This window comes from Jaculus jaculus, chromosome X, assembly GCF_020740685.1.
Source record: "Jaculus jaculus isolate mJacJac1 chromosome X, mJacJac1.mat.Y.cur, whole genome shotgun sequence".
In the NCBI taxonomy this organism is placed as follows: domain Eukaryota; kingdom Metazoa; phylum Chordata; class Mammalia; order Rodentia; family Dipodidae; genus Jaculus; species Jaculus jaculus.
This window is the reverse complement of record NC_059125.1, coordinates 100,464,650-100,479,164: the sequence shown is the minus strand read 5'-3', so window position 1 is coordinate 100,479,164 and position 14,515 is coordinate 100,464,650. Positions and strand designations below refer to the sequence as shown.

At 36.6% G+C, this 14,515-nt stretch overlaps 1 protein-coding gene across 2 annotated transcripts in view; it reads right to left on the bottom strand.

The window, feature by feature from the left end:
* The window catches only part of Tbc1d8b (TBC1 domain family member 8B), an 84,809-nt gene that overhangs the window by 25,511 nt on the left and 44,783 nt on the right, over positions 1-14,515 (bottom strand). For both annotated transcript variants that reach the window (XM_004659159.3, XM_045140526.1), the window contains exons 8-14: positions 13,481-13,630; positions 12,773-12,923; positions 11,496-11,710; positions 7,224-7,341; positions 4,961-5,246; positions 3,919-4,048; positions 3,302-3,400 (exon numbers count right to left, since the gene is read on the bottom strand). In XM_004659159.3, coding sequence (XP_004659216.2) covers positions 3,302-3,400; positions 3,919-4,048; positions 4,961-5,246; positions 7,224-7,341; positions 11,496-11,710; positions 12,773-12,923; positions 13,481-13,630 — 1,149 coding nt within the window. The remainder of the gene's footprint in view (positions 1-3,301; positions 3,401-3,918; positions 4,049-4,960; positions 5,247-7,223; positions 7,342-11,495; positions 11,711-12,772; positions 12,924-13,480; positions 13,631-14,515) is intronic.

The window sequence follows — 14,515 nt, the reverse complement described above, 5'->3', positions numbered from 1 at the left end:
CTGCCAGTCTACAAAAGATATTGTCGGATTAGATGGCCTGAGTGCTTTGTATTATCCTGGTTCTACCTTCCATTGTAACTGGGATCATAGATGCATGTGCCCCTTTGCATTTAGCCTTAAGTGGGTGCTGCAGAGTTAAACCGAGCTAGTAGACTTTGCAAGCAATCACCTTTAACTGCTGAGTCATCTTCCTAGCCCCGTGTCAAATCTTTTTTTTTTAAATTTTTTATTTATTTATTTGAGAGCGACAGACACAGAGAGAAAGACAGATAGAGGGGGAGAGAGAGAATGGGCGCGCCAGGGCTTCCAGCCTCTGCAAACAAACTACAGACGCGTGAGCCCCCTTGTGCATCTGGCTAACGTGGGACCTGGGGAACCGAGCCTTGAACCGGGGTCCTTAGGCTTCACAGGCAATCGCTTAACCGCTAAGCCATCTCTCCAGCCCAAACCTTTTTTTCATATAAAAGAATACTGTCATCTGTAAAATTTACCTTTGAGAACTACACAATCAAGAATTGCAGAAAAAAAATCACAATTTTGTATTTGGCCTTATCAGAGCTATTGTGTGATGGATGCAGCCCTCAGGTTACACATGCCTGCCAGGTGTATTAATGATATGAATATTAAATAAAATGATATTGGCACTATAACTTAAAATGAAAAGTCATTTTTATAATTAAAAAATGTCAAATAGGAATGGCTTTGCTAAGTTTGACATGAAACTCAACATTATGCAAAAAAGGATATATTCAACTACACAAAAATTTGTAACTTGTATATTCTGAAAGACATCATAAAGAAAATGAAAGTTAACAAGATTAGTGGGAAATGTTAGGCCACAATATAGCTGACAAAAATATACTACCACTAATATTCAAAATGCTCTTATAAACCACTAGCAAAAATACAAAGAATTTCATGGAGAAAATGGCAGAGATTATAATTAAGCAATGAGAAAATTAAAAAAAAAATATGATAAGTAAAATATTTTTTTTAGCTCTTCATGATTTTAATACTTGGTATTAGACTCTGGAAAATAGAACATTCTTATATACTGTTGGTAGAATATAATTTGAAACAAATCTTTCAATGATAATTTGGCAGTTCTTATCGAATTTTTAATAAGGAGACCTTTTCATCCAGCTTCCACATCCAAGAATATATCTTACAGACATACTCTTACAAAGAATGCATGAGCAAGGATCATTACATAAAATATTGTTTCTAAGAACAAAAAAATGGAGACAGAATAAATATACACCAACAGCAAATAGTTAAATAAATTATAGTATAAATATACCAAGGTTTACAACTTAGTAGATTAAGAAGAGTGAATTGGATCTTTACTGATATGCAATGATAATTATATAATTTTGAGTGACAAATCTATAGAGCAGAGTTACTGATATGTGTGACCTCATTTTAAAAACTATATTACCCAAGCGTGGTGGTGTACGACTTTAATCCCAGCACTCAGGAGGCAGAGGTAGGGGTATCTCCATGAGTTCAAGTCCACCTGGACACTACATAGTGAATTCCAGGACTAGATGGAGACCCTAGCTCAAAAAACAAACCGAAACAAAAAACAAATAAACAAAACTATATGCCCCCTTCTCAGCAACATACATCTCTCTTATGTTGATACATACTAAAAACAATTTTGTTGTTTTTTTCCTAGGGTAGGAAATCTTTCTATCTTATGTTTCTGTGACATTTGAGTTATTTACAATAAACATATATAAATTCAATATTTTTAAAAAAGTTAACACAAAAAAACAAGGAAGCTCTATGCTATGATATAGTAATATCACTGAATTATTTAACTGAAATCTAAACAATAAATCTTCATAAATGTTAATCTTCCTAGATTGTTATCTCTGATGACCTGGTTTCTAAGGAAGAATGTTTATAAAAGAAATCCTAATAAAAATTCCAACAGGGGCTAGAGAAATGGCTCAGCAGTTAAGAGCACTTCCTATACAAGCATCAAGGTCTGAGGAGGCCTGAGAAATGGTTCAATCCCCAAAACCCAGATAGACAACTGGGTGTGGCCAAGTATGCCTATAATCCTAGTCTCTAGGGATAGCAGAGACATGAAAATTACAGGAGTTACATACAAAACACATCACATACACACATGCAAAGAAATTCAAATAGTAAAGAAAAATATAAACAACAAGGTAAATTTTTTCCACTTTTGATCAGTAATCTTGCCACTGACAAGAGAAAACCAATAGTAACAGCTTCTCATAGAGCCATCTAATTTTTTAAGATTATTATTTTTTTTAATTACTTACTTTGGTTTTTCGAGGTAAGGTCTCACTCTAGCCCAGCCTGACCTGGAATTCACTATGTAGTTACAGGGTGACTTTGAACTCATGGCGAGAGAAACAAATCCCTGTGCCAGGGCCTCAATCACTAAAATCAAATTCCAGACACCTGCCTCACCTAGTGGGCATGTGTGGCCTTGTGCTTGCCTCACCTTTATGTGTCTAGCTAACATAGGATCTGGAAAACTGAACCTGGGGCCTTAGGCTTCGCAGGCAGAGCCTTAACCATTAGGCCATCTCTCCAGCCCCCTTTTTTTTTATTTTTGAGAGAGAAAGAGAAAATGAGAGGGAGAGAAAGAGAGAGAGAGAGAGAGAGAGAGAGAGAGAGAAGCCCCCTTGTGGCGCATGTGCTCTCCCTTTTGGCGCACGTGCGCCCCCTTGTGGTGAATGTGCCTTCCCCTTTGTGGTGCATGTGTGCCCCCTTGTGGCGCATATGCAACATTGCATATTGCATTCTTTTTTTTTTTTTTTTTGGTCTGGCTATGTGGGTCCTGGAGATTCAAACATGCATTCTTAGGCTTCCAGGGAAGCACCTTAACCACTAAGCAATCTCTCAAACCTGCCATCAAATTTTTTAAAAAATAAGTGATGTTTTATACCCTTTTCACTTTATCCTAAGTATTAAAGGGAATAACAATGGCAGCATTGGCTATTATACATAGCAGCTGGTCTTACTGAAGCAGTATGCCATAAATATGTTTCACTTAGATGCCTACATTACAGCATTTTGCACAGCCCTCCAGTGTGGTTGAATGTCAAGTATTAGAAAATATCCTGGAGTGCAAAATCACTCAGCCCAAAGACATAAGTATATTTCCTCTAAAAAATTTACAATTAGCTTTAAGCCATGGAACAAATATTGTTCAACAGTTTAGCATATTTTATTTTATTCATGTGGAATGACAATTTTAAAGGAAGTAAAAAAAAAAAAGTTGCTTCACTTGGTTTTCCTTCACTGGGTGGATACTTACTACATTCTGTTTTGTTGTTTCCTCCAGGGTCTGTATCACATACAACCTATTTCGACAACGCATGCTATGTATATCTTCATAGCGAACATGACCATATTTCTACAAGAAATGATTTCAGTGAATACTCATTCATAATAAATATCTACTTCTCTTACAATTGAATTTCATCAGATTCAACTTTCTGATGGGTGAGACCTTGGTTCTATTTCTAGCTATTTTCCTGATCTCCACCTACATTTCAGTTTATATATACATGTTCATTGAAGAAAATTTCATCAACTTCATGTTTAGACTAAGCATAAGAACACTGATAAAACTCAGCCTTTAATAGCATAATCATCTTTACCTTATAAAAACACTGGTCCATATTTAAAAATAGACTCTATTTGTTGAAAGCAAGTCAATTTAGTATCATTTAGTGAAAAGGAAATTCAGGCAGAGGAGGTTATGCAACTTAAGACCAATCCACAGAACTCATTCTTAAAGTAAAGTAGGATTTTTAAGTTGTTTCTTTATTTGCATGATTATCTTAGTCTTAAGGTACCACTAGAGATATAACTACAATATCAATAATTTTAAATATACTGTATAATTATATTTGTGCTTTAAAAACTTACCTCATTGGACTCTCTAATCAAATCTGTAATATCCACTCTAATATGATTGCTTTTTTCATCACTTAAATTTGAACCTTGCTGAACACTTGAAGGCAATGGGCTATCCTTATTAATGACATTGTCAAAGAACCTTTCCAAAAGTAACAGTAATACAAGAATTAGTGCATTAAAAATAGTTGGAGTATTAAAAACCACAGCCAAGTTTACCTAGTTAGACAGAGGTTTATTTCAACTAAGAATACAAGGGAACATCTGTGAAGAATAGGAATTTGAAGATGGTTGGAAATTAGAAGAACATAGTAGAGGAAATGAATAGATACAAAATCACTTCAGGTTGAGGAAGAAGAACATGAGATAAGCAAACAAGTTCAGTGTCTATAAGCAAATGCCACATAGCCCACTAAGAATGGAATATAGAGTAAATACAGACTTGTATGAGGAAATAAGTTAGAAAGCAACTTTGAGGTCTTATCACAGAGCTCTGAATGCCAATGGTAGGTGCCTATAGAATTATGTACAGAATGGGATCTGATGTCTTATTACAATAGTTGCCAATTTAAATTTTCATTCATGTGTTATATACAAATGCACAAACACAAACACACACTCACACACATACACTCACACACAGAAACAATAGCATCCATACAACAAAATCCACTAGGAAAACTAAGTTCTAGCTATCTGACTGAAACCCCCTGGAAACCAGAATAATTTTCCCCAATGGATATTTACCATTACTATCTAGCTCTCTGTCCCTCAAATTACTTTTCTATATAAATACATTATAGCTTAAACTGAGAATAAGAAAGATCCTGAATAAAACACATTAACATAAAATTGCATTAAAGTGACTTACTTTGGTCACATTTTATTGAAACACAAAGGACTGTAGGCCTGGATTTTTTAATTCTTCTGGCTCTTTGGCTTTGGGAAAACTGAACTTTCTAAGGGATCAGTTTCCTCATTGGTAAACTATGGGGAAAAGACAACATCATCTCTCAGATCCCTCCAGATTGAAATGCTATAGCTGTTATGATACCTGTTCAAAGCTGTCACAGCTTCAGCATCATCTTTACATGCCAGAAGTTTGTCTAAATTATAGTCGAGTATTGCCAAGCCCAGCTGTAAAATAGCCTTTATTCCATCATAGAAGAAACAGTCTACCACATTCACTGCACTTTCAATAGGCAGCACACTAATGAAAAGTGTAAGGAACCATGAGAGAGAAACTGAAGAAAAGAATGTCATATCAGTCATGTGTTCTGTCAGCTGAGGAAGGTGATCCCTGATAAGTTCTTCAAACACAGCCTGGTCCACCAAGGCACCTGGAGAGTATCAAAACAAGTTTAAAAATTAATACCTTTAAGAAGGCTTTCTTTCTAATACTTTTCTACTTGTGTTTATGTGCTGATATACCTCAGCTCTCTCTTCACTTATAAACCTTTTCAGTGCCTTTTCTGTTTTGTACATCTCTGCAGCTGCTAGCTGATTGTCATGAACCTAAGCACACTTGAGAAAAGCAATTTAGATTCATTTGAGGAGTTATTAAGTCCTTATTATAGCTGGGAACCCATGCTAGATACTACAATTAATGACTTGCCTCACCTTCAAGAAATTTAATATATTTTTGTAGTGCTAGGGATTAAACTCAGGGACTTATGTACTCTAGGCAAGTATTCTATCATGGAGCTACATCCTCAGCCCTAAAAGAGTTGAATATCATGTAGACATAAAGATAAATGTTTAAATAACTACAACAAAAGGAAATTCAATCAATGATTTAGTTACAATACTGGAAGCTTATGAAGGTACAAAGGCTAGATGAGCCATAGGTTTTAGGAGAGAACAAAGATGTATATATTTGATGACTTAAGAGAATACTAAAATTAACAAAGAAGAACTTGGTTCTTTTCAGCCTTTCAAATATCTAAGTAACTCATACAAATATAAAGATTTAAAACTTAAGCCGGGCGTGGTGGCGCACGCCTTTAATCCCAGCACTCGGGAGCCAGAGGTAGGAGGAGCACTGTGAGTTCAAGGTCACCCTGAGACTACAGAGTTAATTCCAGGTCAGCCTGGACCAGAGTGAGACCCTACCTCAAAAAACAAACAAACAAACAAAAAAAACCCAAAAAACAAAAAAACAAACAAAAAAAGATTTAAAACTTATTCAAATCTCCTTACCATCACTAAACTACAAAAATCCTCAGTAGCTCTGGATGTTTCACATCACCATTGTTTTGACAATACAGCATTATCAATTTAAAATTTCCATTTCATTACAAAACAGAGCAAGTACTTAATTTGAAAAAAAAATAACACACTTTACAAGTATACATTCCCCTAGGAGTGTCAGTGAATGTGGCATTTTGGTATTACTTGCATTTTATATATTTCTTAACATAATTCACCAATTCTTCAATCTGATTGGTAATTTAATACCTAAGCAAACGGGTATGGCAGTACATGCATGAGAGCCCAGCATTTGGAAGGCAGAAGTAGGAAAACTGCAAATTTGCCATTAGCCTGGACTATGCAGTCAGGTCCTGCCTCAAACAAATCACTGGTAAGAACTCTACAAATATAAACAAATCCTCCAGAACAGACAAGAGACACTGAAGTTGTTTAGAAAAGAGAAAGTCTGCTGGGTGTGGTGACACACACCTTTAATCCCAACACTCTAGAGGCAGAATTAGGAGGACTTCTGAGTTCAAAGCCATTCTGAGAAGACATAGTGAATTCCAGGTGAGCCTGGGCTAGAGCAAGACCCTACATTGCAAAACTGAAAAAAAAGCAAAGAAAAAAAAAGGAGGGAGGAAAGGAGGGAAGGAAAGAAAGAACAAAAGAAAGGAAAGAAAAGAATAAGTCTCTCATGATTCAGCCAGTTTCATGTGTTGGAAACTTAACACCCAAACTCGCATATAAGTAGTATTTAGAGAAGGCACCTTTGGGAGGTGTTATGGTCATGAGAGTTCAGCCCTAATGAATACATGAATACATTCATGGATTTGTAGATTATCAAGGGAATTGCTTTATTATAACAAGCTCACTCTGGTATGCTTGCTCTGTCTGGCCACAAGACGCTCTGCCCCTTGTGATTATGATGCAAAAAGAAGACCCTGACTACATGCTGAACAGATGCTGGCCCCAGGCTCTTGGGTTTTTCAGCATTTAGAAGTACTGAATAAACATCTGTTCTTTATGAATTACTATCCATGACATTTAAATATAGCAGCTGAAAACAGATGAATTCATTTCCCATGTGTGAATATAACTATGCATATCTGAGGTTTTTTCTTTACCAATGATTCGACGGTTAAAGTAATCAGGTAGCATTCGTTCACATACAGCAACCAGAAGCCAGAAAGCTTCTTCTTCTTTTGCATACAGAAGCAACACTGAAGTTAAAATGTTCATTGCCTACATTTAATAGAGAGGACATACAAAAGTAAATATTTCTCAGGTAATAATTTAATTTCTTCTTTAACACATAGTAGTTTTCAATAGTAACAAGAACAATTATGAATAACCTTAAAGGAACATGACAACTCTGAGCCAGTCCTAACCAAAACAAGGTGAAATCAGGTGAACATCTGTTAGGCAGTTGTCTAAAGGAAAATGAAGCAGTAACATCATGGATTTAGAATACAATACATAAAATTCAAATTTAAGGTGACTTTGATAAGTAAAAAAAAAAAACAACATATAATTATCACAAATCTAAAAAAACTCAAATAATTTTGAAGGACATATTAATATTGGAGAAAGAAAACATTAACCCTATTTCCAGTTATGAACTGGGGACTATCATTCCTCATTATGCACAAACTAAACACATTTCCCCAATTAAAGAGATCCTTAGTTATTCTAATTTTGATCATAGAAGAAACTATGATCTATTACTTGCAATTTTGATTCATATTCTAGAGTCTTGATTTACAAAAATGTTTTCTAGATCTATTCCTTTGTCTCCATTACCATTTCCACTTAACTTACTGCTTACACTGAAGGGAAGAGAATGAGGTGTAATATCCTTCAAAGTTCCATCTACAGACAATTGTAATTATCAGGAAGGGTCCACTCACAAGGATGTCTTGACACAGTGCCCATCTAGTAGAAAAAGTCTTTTCCCAGAGGTGTTTGTTGAAAACAATCAGAGATAGCTGTTGAACATGTGGGGGTCTGAGGCAGTGGATAGCAGTTGGGCCAAAAACAAAGGGCTAAAAAAATCTTTATTAAAGACAGGTTCTTACTATGTAGACCAGGCTGGCCTTTAATTCAATATCCTCCTCCACCAACCTCCTGAATGTTGGAATTTCCAGTGTGTACCACTGCACCCAGAATCTAAAATTTCTGTTCATAATAAAAACCTTAACAACTTAGAAATATAAGGGGATTTCCTCAACCTGATAATCTACAAAAACAACTCCACAGCTAACCTTATGAGGAAAGACCGACTTGTTCTCTCTAAGACAAATAACAAGGCAGGTATATTTTCAATAGTTCTATTAAGCCATTTGTAATAGGTACACTTGTAGTCTCAGCTAGTTGGGAAGCTGAGGTGAGAGGGTCACTTGAGCCCATGAGTAGGAGACATGCCTAAACAACAACAACAAAAAAATCTCAAAAACCTCCAAACAACATCAATACTTCTATTTAACATTGTATTGAAAGTTATAGCCAGGTTATTAGGCAAGCAAAAAACACATCTGTATGGCTCACATGGATTGTGGATCAGAAGCAACAAAACCCTTTTATCATATTAAACTATTCCCCTAGGCTTTAATGATTCTCGATGGAATTGATACACATTAACTTATTTCCTTCTTGATTCCAATTTGCTCTCCATGGGAAACTTATCTCCCATAACTAAATAGTATTGCTCATGTGATCATTTTTTTTTCCACAGGTGCCAACACTTTATCTTGCTTTATTTTTTAAAATATTTATTTAATTTATTTATTTAATAATGACAGAGAGAGAGAGAGGGAGAGAGAAGAGGTGCGTCAGGACCTCCATCCACTGCAAAGAACTCTAGATGCATGTGCCAACTTGTGCATCTGGCTTACATGGATACTGGGGAACTGAGCCTTGAACCAGGGTCCTTAGGCTTCACAGGCAAACACTTAACTGCTAAGCTATCTCTCCAGCCCTAGTTGTTTTCTTTACAAGAACCATTTCCATCCACCATGTCCCAGCAAGTCCCAGAAGACAATGAGACACTTCTAGAGGATTCTACAGCTTTGCTAAGTCTCATGTGATCATTTTAACCCAGAATTTCTTTCTTCTTGACCTACATGTCTCTAAATCTGCTCTCACAGTTTAGAAATCAAAATCCAGTACTACTGCCGGGCATGGTGGTGCACACCTTTAATCCCAGCACTTGGGAGGCAGAGGTAGGAAAATCACTGTGAATTCAAGGCTACCCTGAGACTCCATAGTGAGTTTCAGGTCAGCCTGGGCTACAGTGAAACCCTACCTTGAACCCCCTCCAAAAAAATCCAGTACTATTTACTTAAAAGTATGTCTAAAAGTATGGGCTGGAGAAATGACTTAGCAGTTAAGGCATTTGCCTGAAAAGCCAAAGGACCTAGGTTCGACTCCCCAGGACCCTTGTAAGCCAGATGCACAAGGTGGCTCATGCATCTGGAGTTTGTTTATAGTGGCTGAAGGCCCAGGGGTGCCCATTTTATCTCTCTCACTCCTTCTCTCTACCTCTTTTTTATCTCTCTCTCAAATAAATAAAATACAATTAAACAACTATATACAGACAATGTCACAGGCTCTATGAATGTTTTTTAAAATAAATATTTATTTTTTAAAAAAATATGTATTGCAAATAGGGAGAGATAGGGAGAGAGAGTCAGAAAGAATGGACACACCAGGGCTTCTAGCCACTGCAAATGAACTCCAGATGCATGCACCTCTTTGTATGTCTGGCTTTATGTGGGTACTGGGGAATCAAACCTGGGTCCTTAGGCTTCACAGGCGTTTAACTGCTAAGCCTTTCTCAAGTCCATTTTATTTTATTTATTTATTTATTTTTTATTTATTTATTTGAGAGCGACAGACACAGAGAGAAAGATAGATAGAGGGAGAGAGAGAGAACGGGTGCGCCAGGGCTTCCAGCCTCTGCAAACGAACTCCAGACGCATGCGCCCCCTTGTGCATCTGGCTAACGTGGGACCTGGGGAACCGAGCCTCGAACCGGGGTCCTTAGGCTTCACAGGCAAGCGCTTAACCACTAAGCCATCTCTCCAGCCCTCAAGTCCATTTTTTACGAAAAGATGTACTATGTATCTTTTACCTTTCAGAGATCTCAAAATGCTAAGCACACCTACCATATAATAGTTCATTCAATTAAATTGGCTGTCAAAAATCCATATGCTTCATTAAACTTACCAAACATGCAATCATTATGGGTACTCAACTTTTTATAAATCAAGGTATGCCAGATGCCAGAGTGTCCTAGCCATTCACAATAATCTAATCCCACCATCCATAGTAGCCATGAAAATATCTGCTCAGCTCACACTACATTTCATACTTCAGTGGGTCCATATGACAAAGAAACAGAAATGTAGATGAAGTGATATATTCTAGCCTTTGCATGTGAAATATTTCAACAATGTTTCTCCATCCACACTCCACTTTCTTGTGTATGGTAGTAGCAGAGGATGAACACCCTGGAAGCCTAGCTTTGAGTGACAGAATCCACATCCAGCTCAGCAGAGAAGGCCCTAATCAATCTCATGAAAGCGAACCATCTACTGACCTAAACACATTTTATTTATTCCTTTAAGAAATATTATATTATGTTTCAGTTATTAAGTTTGCAACTGTGTTAGTGATCTAGACTACCTGATACAGTACATTCCTAAAGGATTTTTTCCAAGGACTCTTCCAATGTCTATAAAAACAAAATTCAAAATTCTGGCCACCCTAAACTAACCGAAGTTTTCTTGAATTACTTTGCCTCCTTTATCCCACACTTTATTAAACAGAACATGGTACTATACACATTCTTCACTTACCTCTCTCTATCTGTGTTGGTTTGCACTGATCCTTTCACCTAGAAAGTCTTTCATTCCATTTCTATATGTCCAATATTTACCAATTTTTATGACCTGCAAGTGCTACCTCTTCCATGCAACCTTCTCTCATCCTCCCAGATGAAAATCAGTTATTATAAATCCTGGCACACTTTATATTCACAGAATAGTTTGTCTTTTTTGTTCTTCATTTTTCTAATAAGTATGCCTTTAACACATATTGACCTATATTTTGAATGATTAGATTCTTATCTGATATTATCTCTATATGGCCTCACATATATGACACTTTCTTTTACAGGTAAGAAATTTACTGCATAATTGTTAGATAATGAAAGAAAAAATAAATTAATGAAATATTGATTCTAAGTATTTCCATTACAACCCTACTTACATTAAAACTATCCAATATCAACCTCAATCCCACCTCTATTCTCCTGATCATAATTCCCAAGTTACTAGAGCTGGATTTGATATGATCATTTGAAACATGCACATAGTCAGGATCACAGGAATTCATACCTGGCAGTATCCTATTTTGGGATTCCTATATGCATAAGCAGTGAGTACCCGCCTCAGAGCAGATATGCCTGTATCACTCTGAAATGCTGGGTGCTCAGGCAGAGAGCGACGCAAATCACGTTCGATTTCTTCAGTAGCCAAGTTGCTGTTCCCCAAGGAATGTTCAACCACTTCAGCATAATAACCAGGATTAGTAGCCATGTCATTAACGGCACCTGTGAAGATTATTGCATTCACAAACAGAAGAATATAAGAAAGCCAAGATCTGCATATAGTAGCAAATTTGCATGCACACGAAGAATGAGATTTCATTGCCTTGAAATTTAGCTTTATTCTCAAGTTGTGTCTGAGCACCAAAAAAAGGAAAGGAAAAAACATTATTCTCAAATCTACAGCACATTAGTATTATTGACTATTGACCAGAATAACATTTTCATGAGATTATTTTCCTGTAATTATCCTTGATGCTAGAGATAGAAAGTCCCCACTACCAATTATACATATTTTTTAAATTAATTTTGGCATGTGTATGGATGTGAACTGTGTGTGAATTTGTGTATTTGTATTCATGTGTGTGGGTGCATGTGTGGAGGCCAGAGGTTGACATGAGGTGTCTTCCTTAATTGCTCTCCTCTTTATATACCGAGATAGAGTGTCTTACTTGAACCTACAGCTCACCAATTTGACTTGTCTAGTTACTCAGCTTGCATTTGGGTCCCATCTCTGCCTCAAGAGTGCTGTGTTTATGGGAGGGTGGGGGGAGCACCATGACCATCAGTATTCACATGAATGCTGGGGATCTGAACTGCAGTACTCATATTTGCACAGGTGCTTTATCCACTAAGCATCTCGCCAACCCCAACTACACCTATCTTACCTAGTAACTAATCTTGTCAGACACTGGATATGTGTGGATATATAGGAAAGTACACAAAGCCATATACCTTTTTTCTTTGACTAGTGTGAACTCATGCCCTAGCCATCCTTGGAATTCTTTTTTAAAAATATTTTATTTATTTATTAGAGAGAGAGAATGAGAATGGTTGTGCCAGGGCCTCCAGTCACGGTAATCAAACCCCAGACTTAATGTGCCACCTTGTGCATCTGGCTTACATTGGTACTAGAAAATCAAACCTGGGTCCTTAGGCTCCACGTGCCTTAACTGCTAAGCCATCTCTCCAGCCCATTATTGGAATTCTTTAACTTTAGCTTAGTACATAACTCCTAGAAGGGACTCAGTCAACATCTTTTACATTAATAAAGTGAATAAAAGTAACCTGAGAAAAGCATCCAGAGTTCTCCTCGTAAAGTCTCTGGAATCCCTCTTACAACCAGATCTCGAGTCTTTTTGGTCCGAAACATGCTAACACCACGCCCACATTCTGAAAATAAGATGTTCCACGACTGTTCTTTCATCTTTTCTTTCAACTGTAGCAGAAAATTCAAGGCAGAGTTAGAAGGTGAGAAATTAATGTTTTCAAAATAGCTTGCCACTTAATTCACCATAAAATAGTATCCATGAAGATAAGAAACTTAGGAAGTCCAAATAAGTATTTACAAAATAAAGCACTGGACCCTTGTCATTAAAAAATCTTAAAAAAATATTTTAAATCCATACAAGAATAATAGCTTGAATTTATTATTTTAATTATTAAACTCACAAATATGGCAAAAAGCATAACTGAGGTAAAATTTTAAATTATCATTTTTCCCAAATCAAGTCCACTTTAGCATGGATTATCACAAATCCATGCAAATAAAACACATCATCTAACCTTCTCCTTTCATCTTCATTCTTGATAACAGTAGTTGTGTGGGGTGGGAATAAACAAAGCACATAGGAATAGTTGCTGTATACCTTTTCAAACCTCAAAATATAAGGCTTTTTTTTGGTGCTTGTACTTTCTAGTCTACTCTTTTTTTCCCCCAAAACTGTTTTTCATCAACTGCTAAAGTGAATATATTTCATTATTTTCTTTCCCTACCATTTTTGAGTTAAGATTCTCCAAATTCTGAGGGTGAAACACTGTCATCAAGGCTTCAGTATTCATAGTTTTACTGCATTCTTTCTGACATGTCAGAGACTGTTCCTCAAAATTATTAGAGGGTTCAGTAGAGTCAGACCTAATAGCAATCTGCAAAAGAAAATCAGAATGTAATCATTCCAAATGTATGCTTATAAGTTTCTACAAGACAAAATGTGTTAATATTTTATCTGTTATTTATAATCTATGTACATGTTTAATATAAGGAAAATGTCTCAGAGACATTAAAGATGCCAACAGAGTGACTCTGCAGTAGCAAACTTGGAATCTCAGTGAGCCCATGCCCCAACAAAAGCAACAGAAGATTGTCAGACATGTGAACTATTTCAAGACAGTAGAAATTAACCTAAGGCAAAGAATGATTTGAAAAGCATTTATTCAACAACAACAAAAACTAATGAGAGCTCAGGATATATCTCAATGGAAGACAGCACACTTAGTATGTATTAGGCTCTGGGGTTTTATCCTCAGCACACACAAAAAAGGCAGGGAGAGTGGAGGGGTGGAAAGGAAAGGAAGAAAAAGAAAAAGAGGGGAAGGGAAAAAGAAAAAAAAAAGTAAAGAACCTTAGCAAGAAGAGCAATGTCTATGAGCTTTTAACTTGAGGTATTCCTATCAGCTCCCGCCATCCCAAACTCCAGCGTGTAGTAGCTATGAAAGCACAAAGTAAGAAACCCAGTAGATTTTTTTGAGCCTCATTATAAAACCCAGCCCCTGAGCACAATCAGTATGTTGACCAAACTGTCAGTCCTGGCAAATCTCCACTTCTAAGGTGTTATCATTTGATTTGATTTCCAGCTCAGCTCTGAAACAGCCCTGTTTCTAGGCATTACAGAAAACCACAGCAATGTGCTTGGAACAGCACTCTTGTCTAAGGCTGAATTTTTCATTTGGGGCCAAAAGGGCTGGCTAGAAACCTAAAAGGAAGATTATGGATAACCAGAGGACCATATAGAACTTTGAAAAGTTCAGACA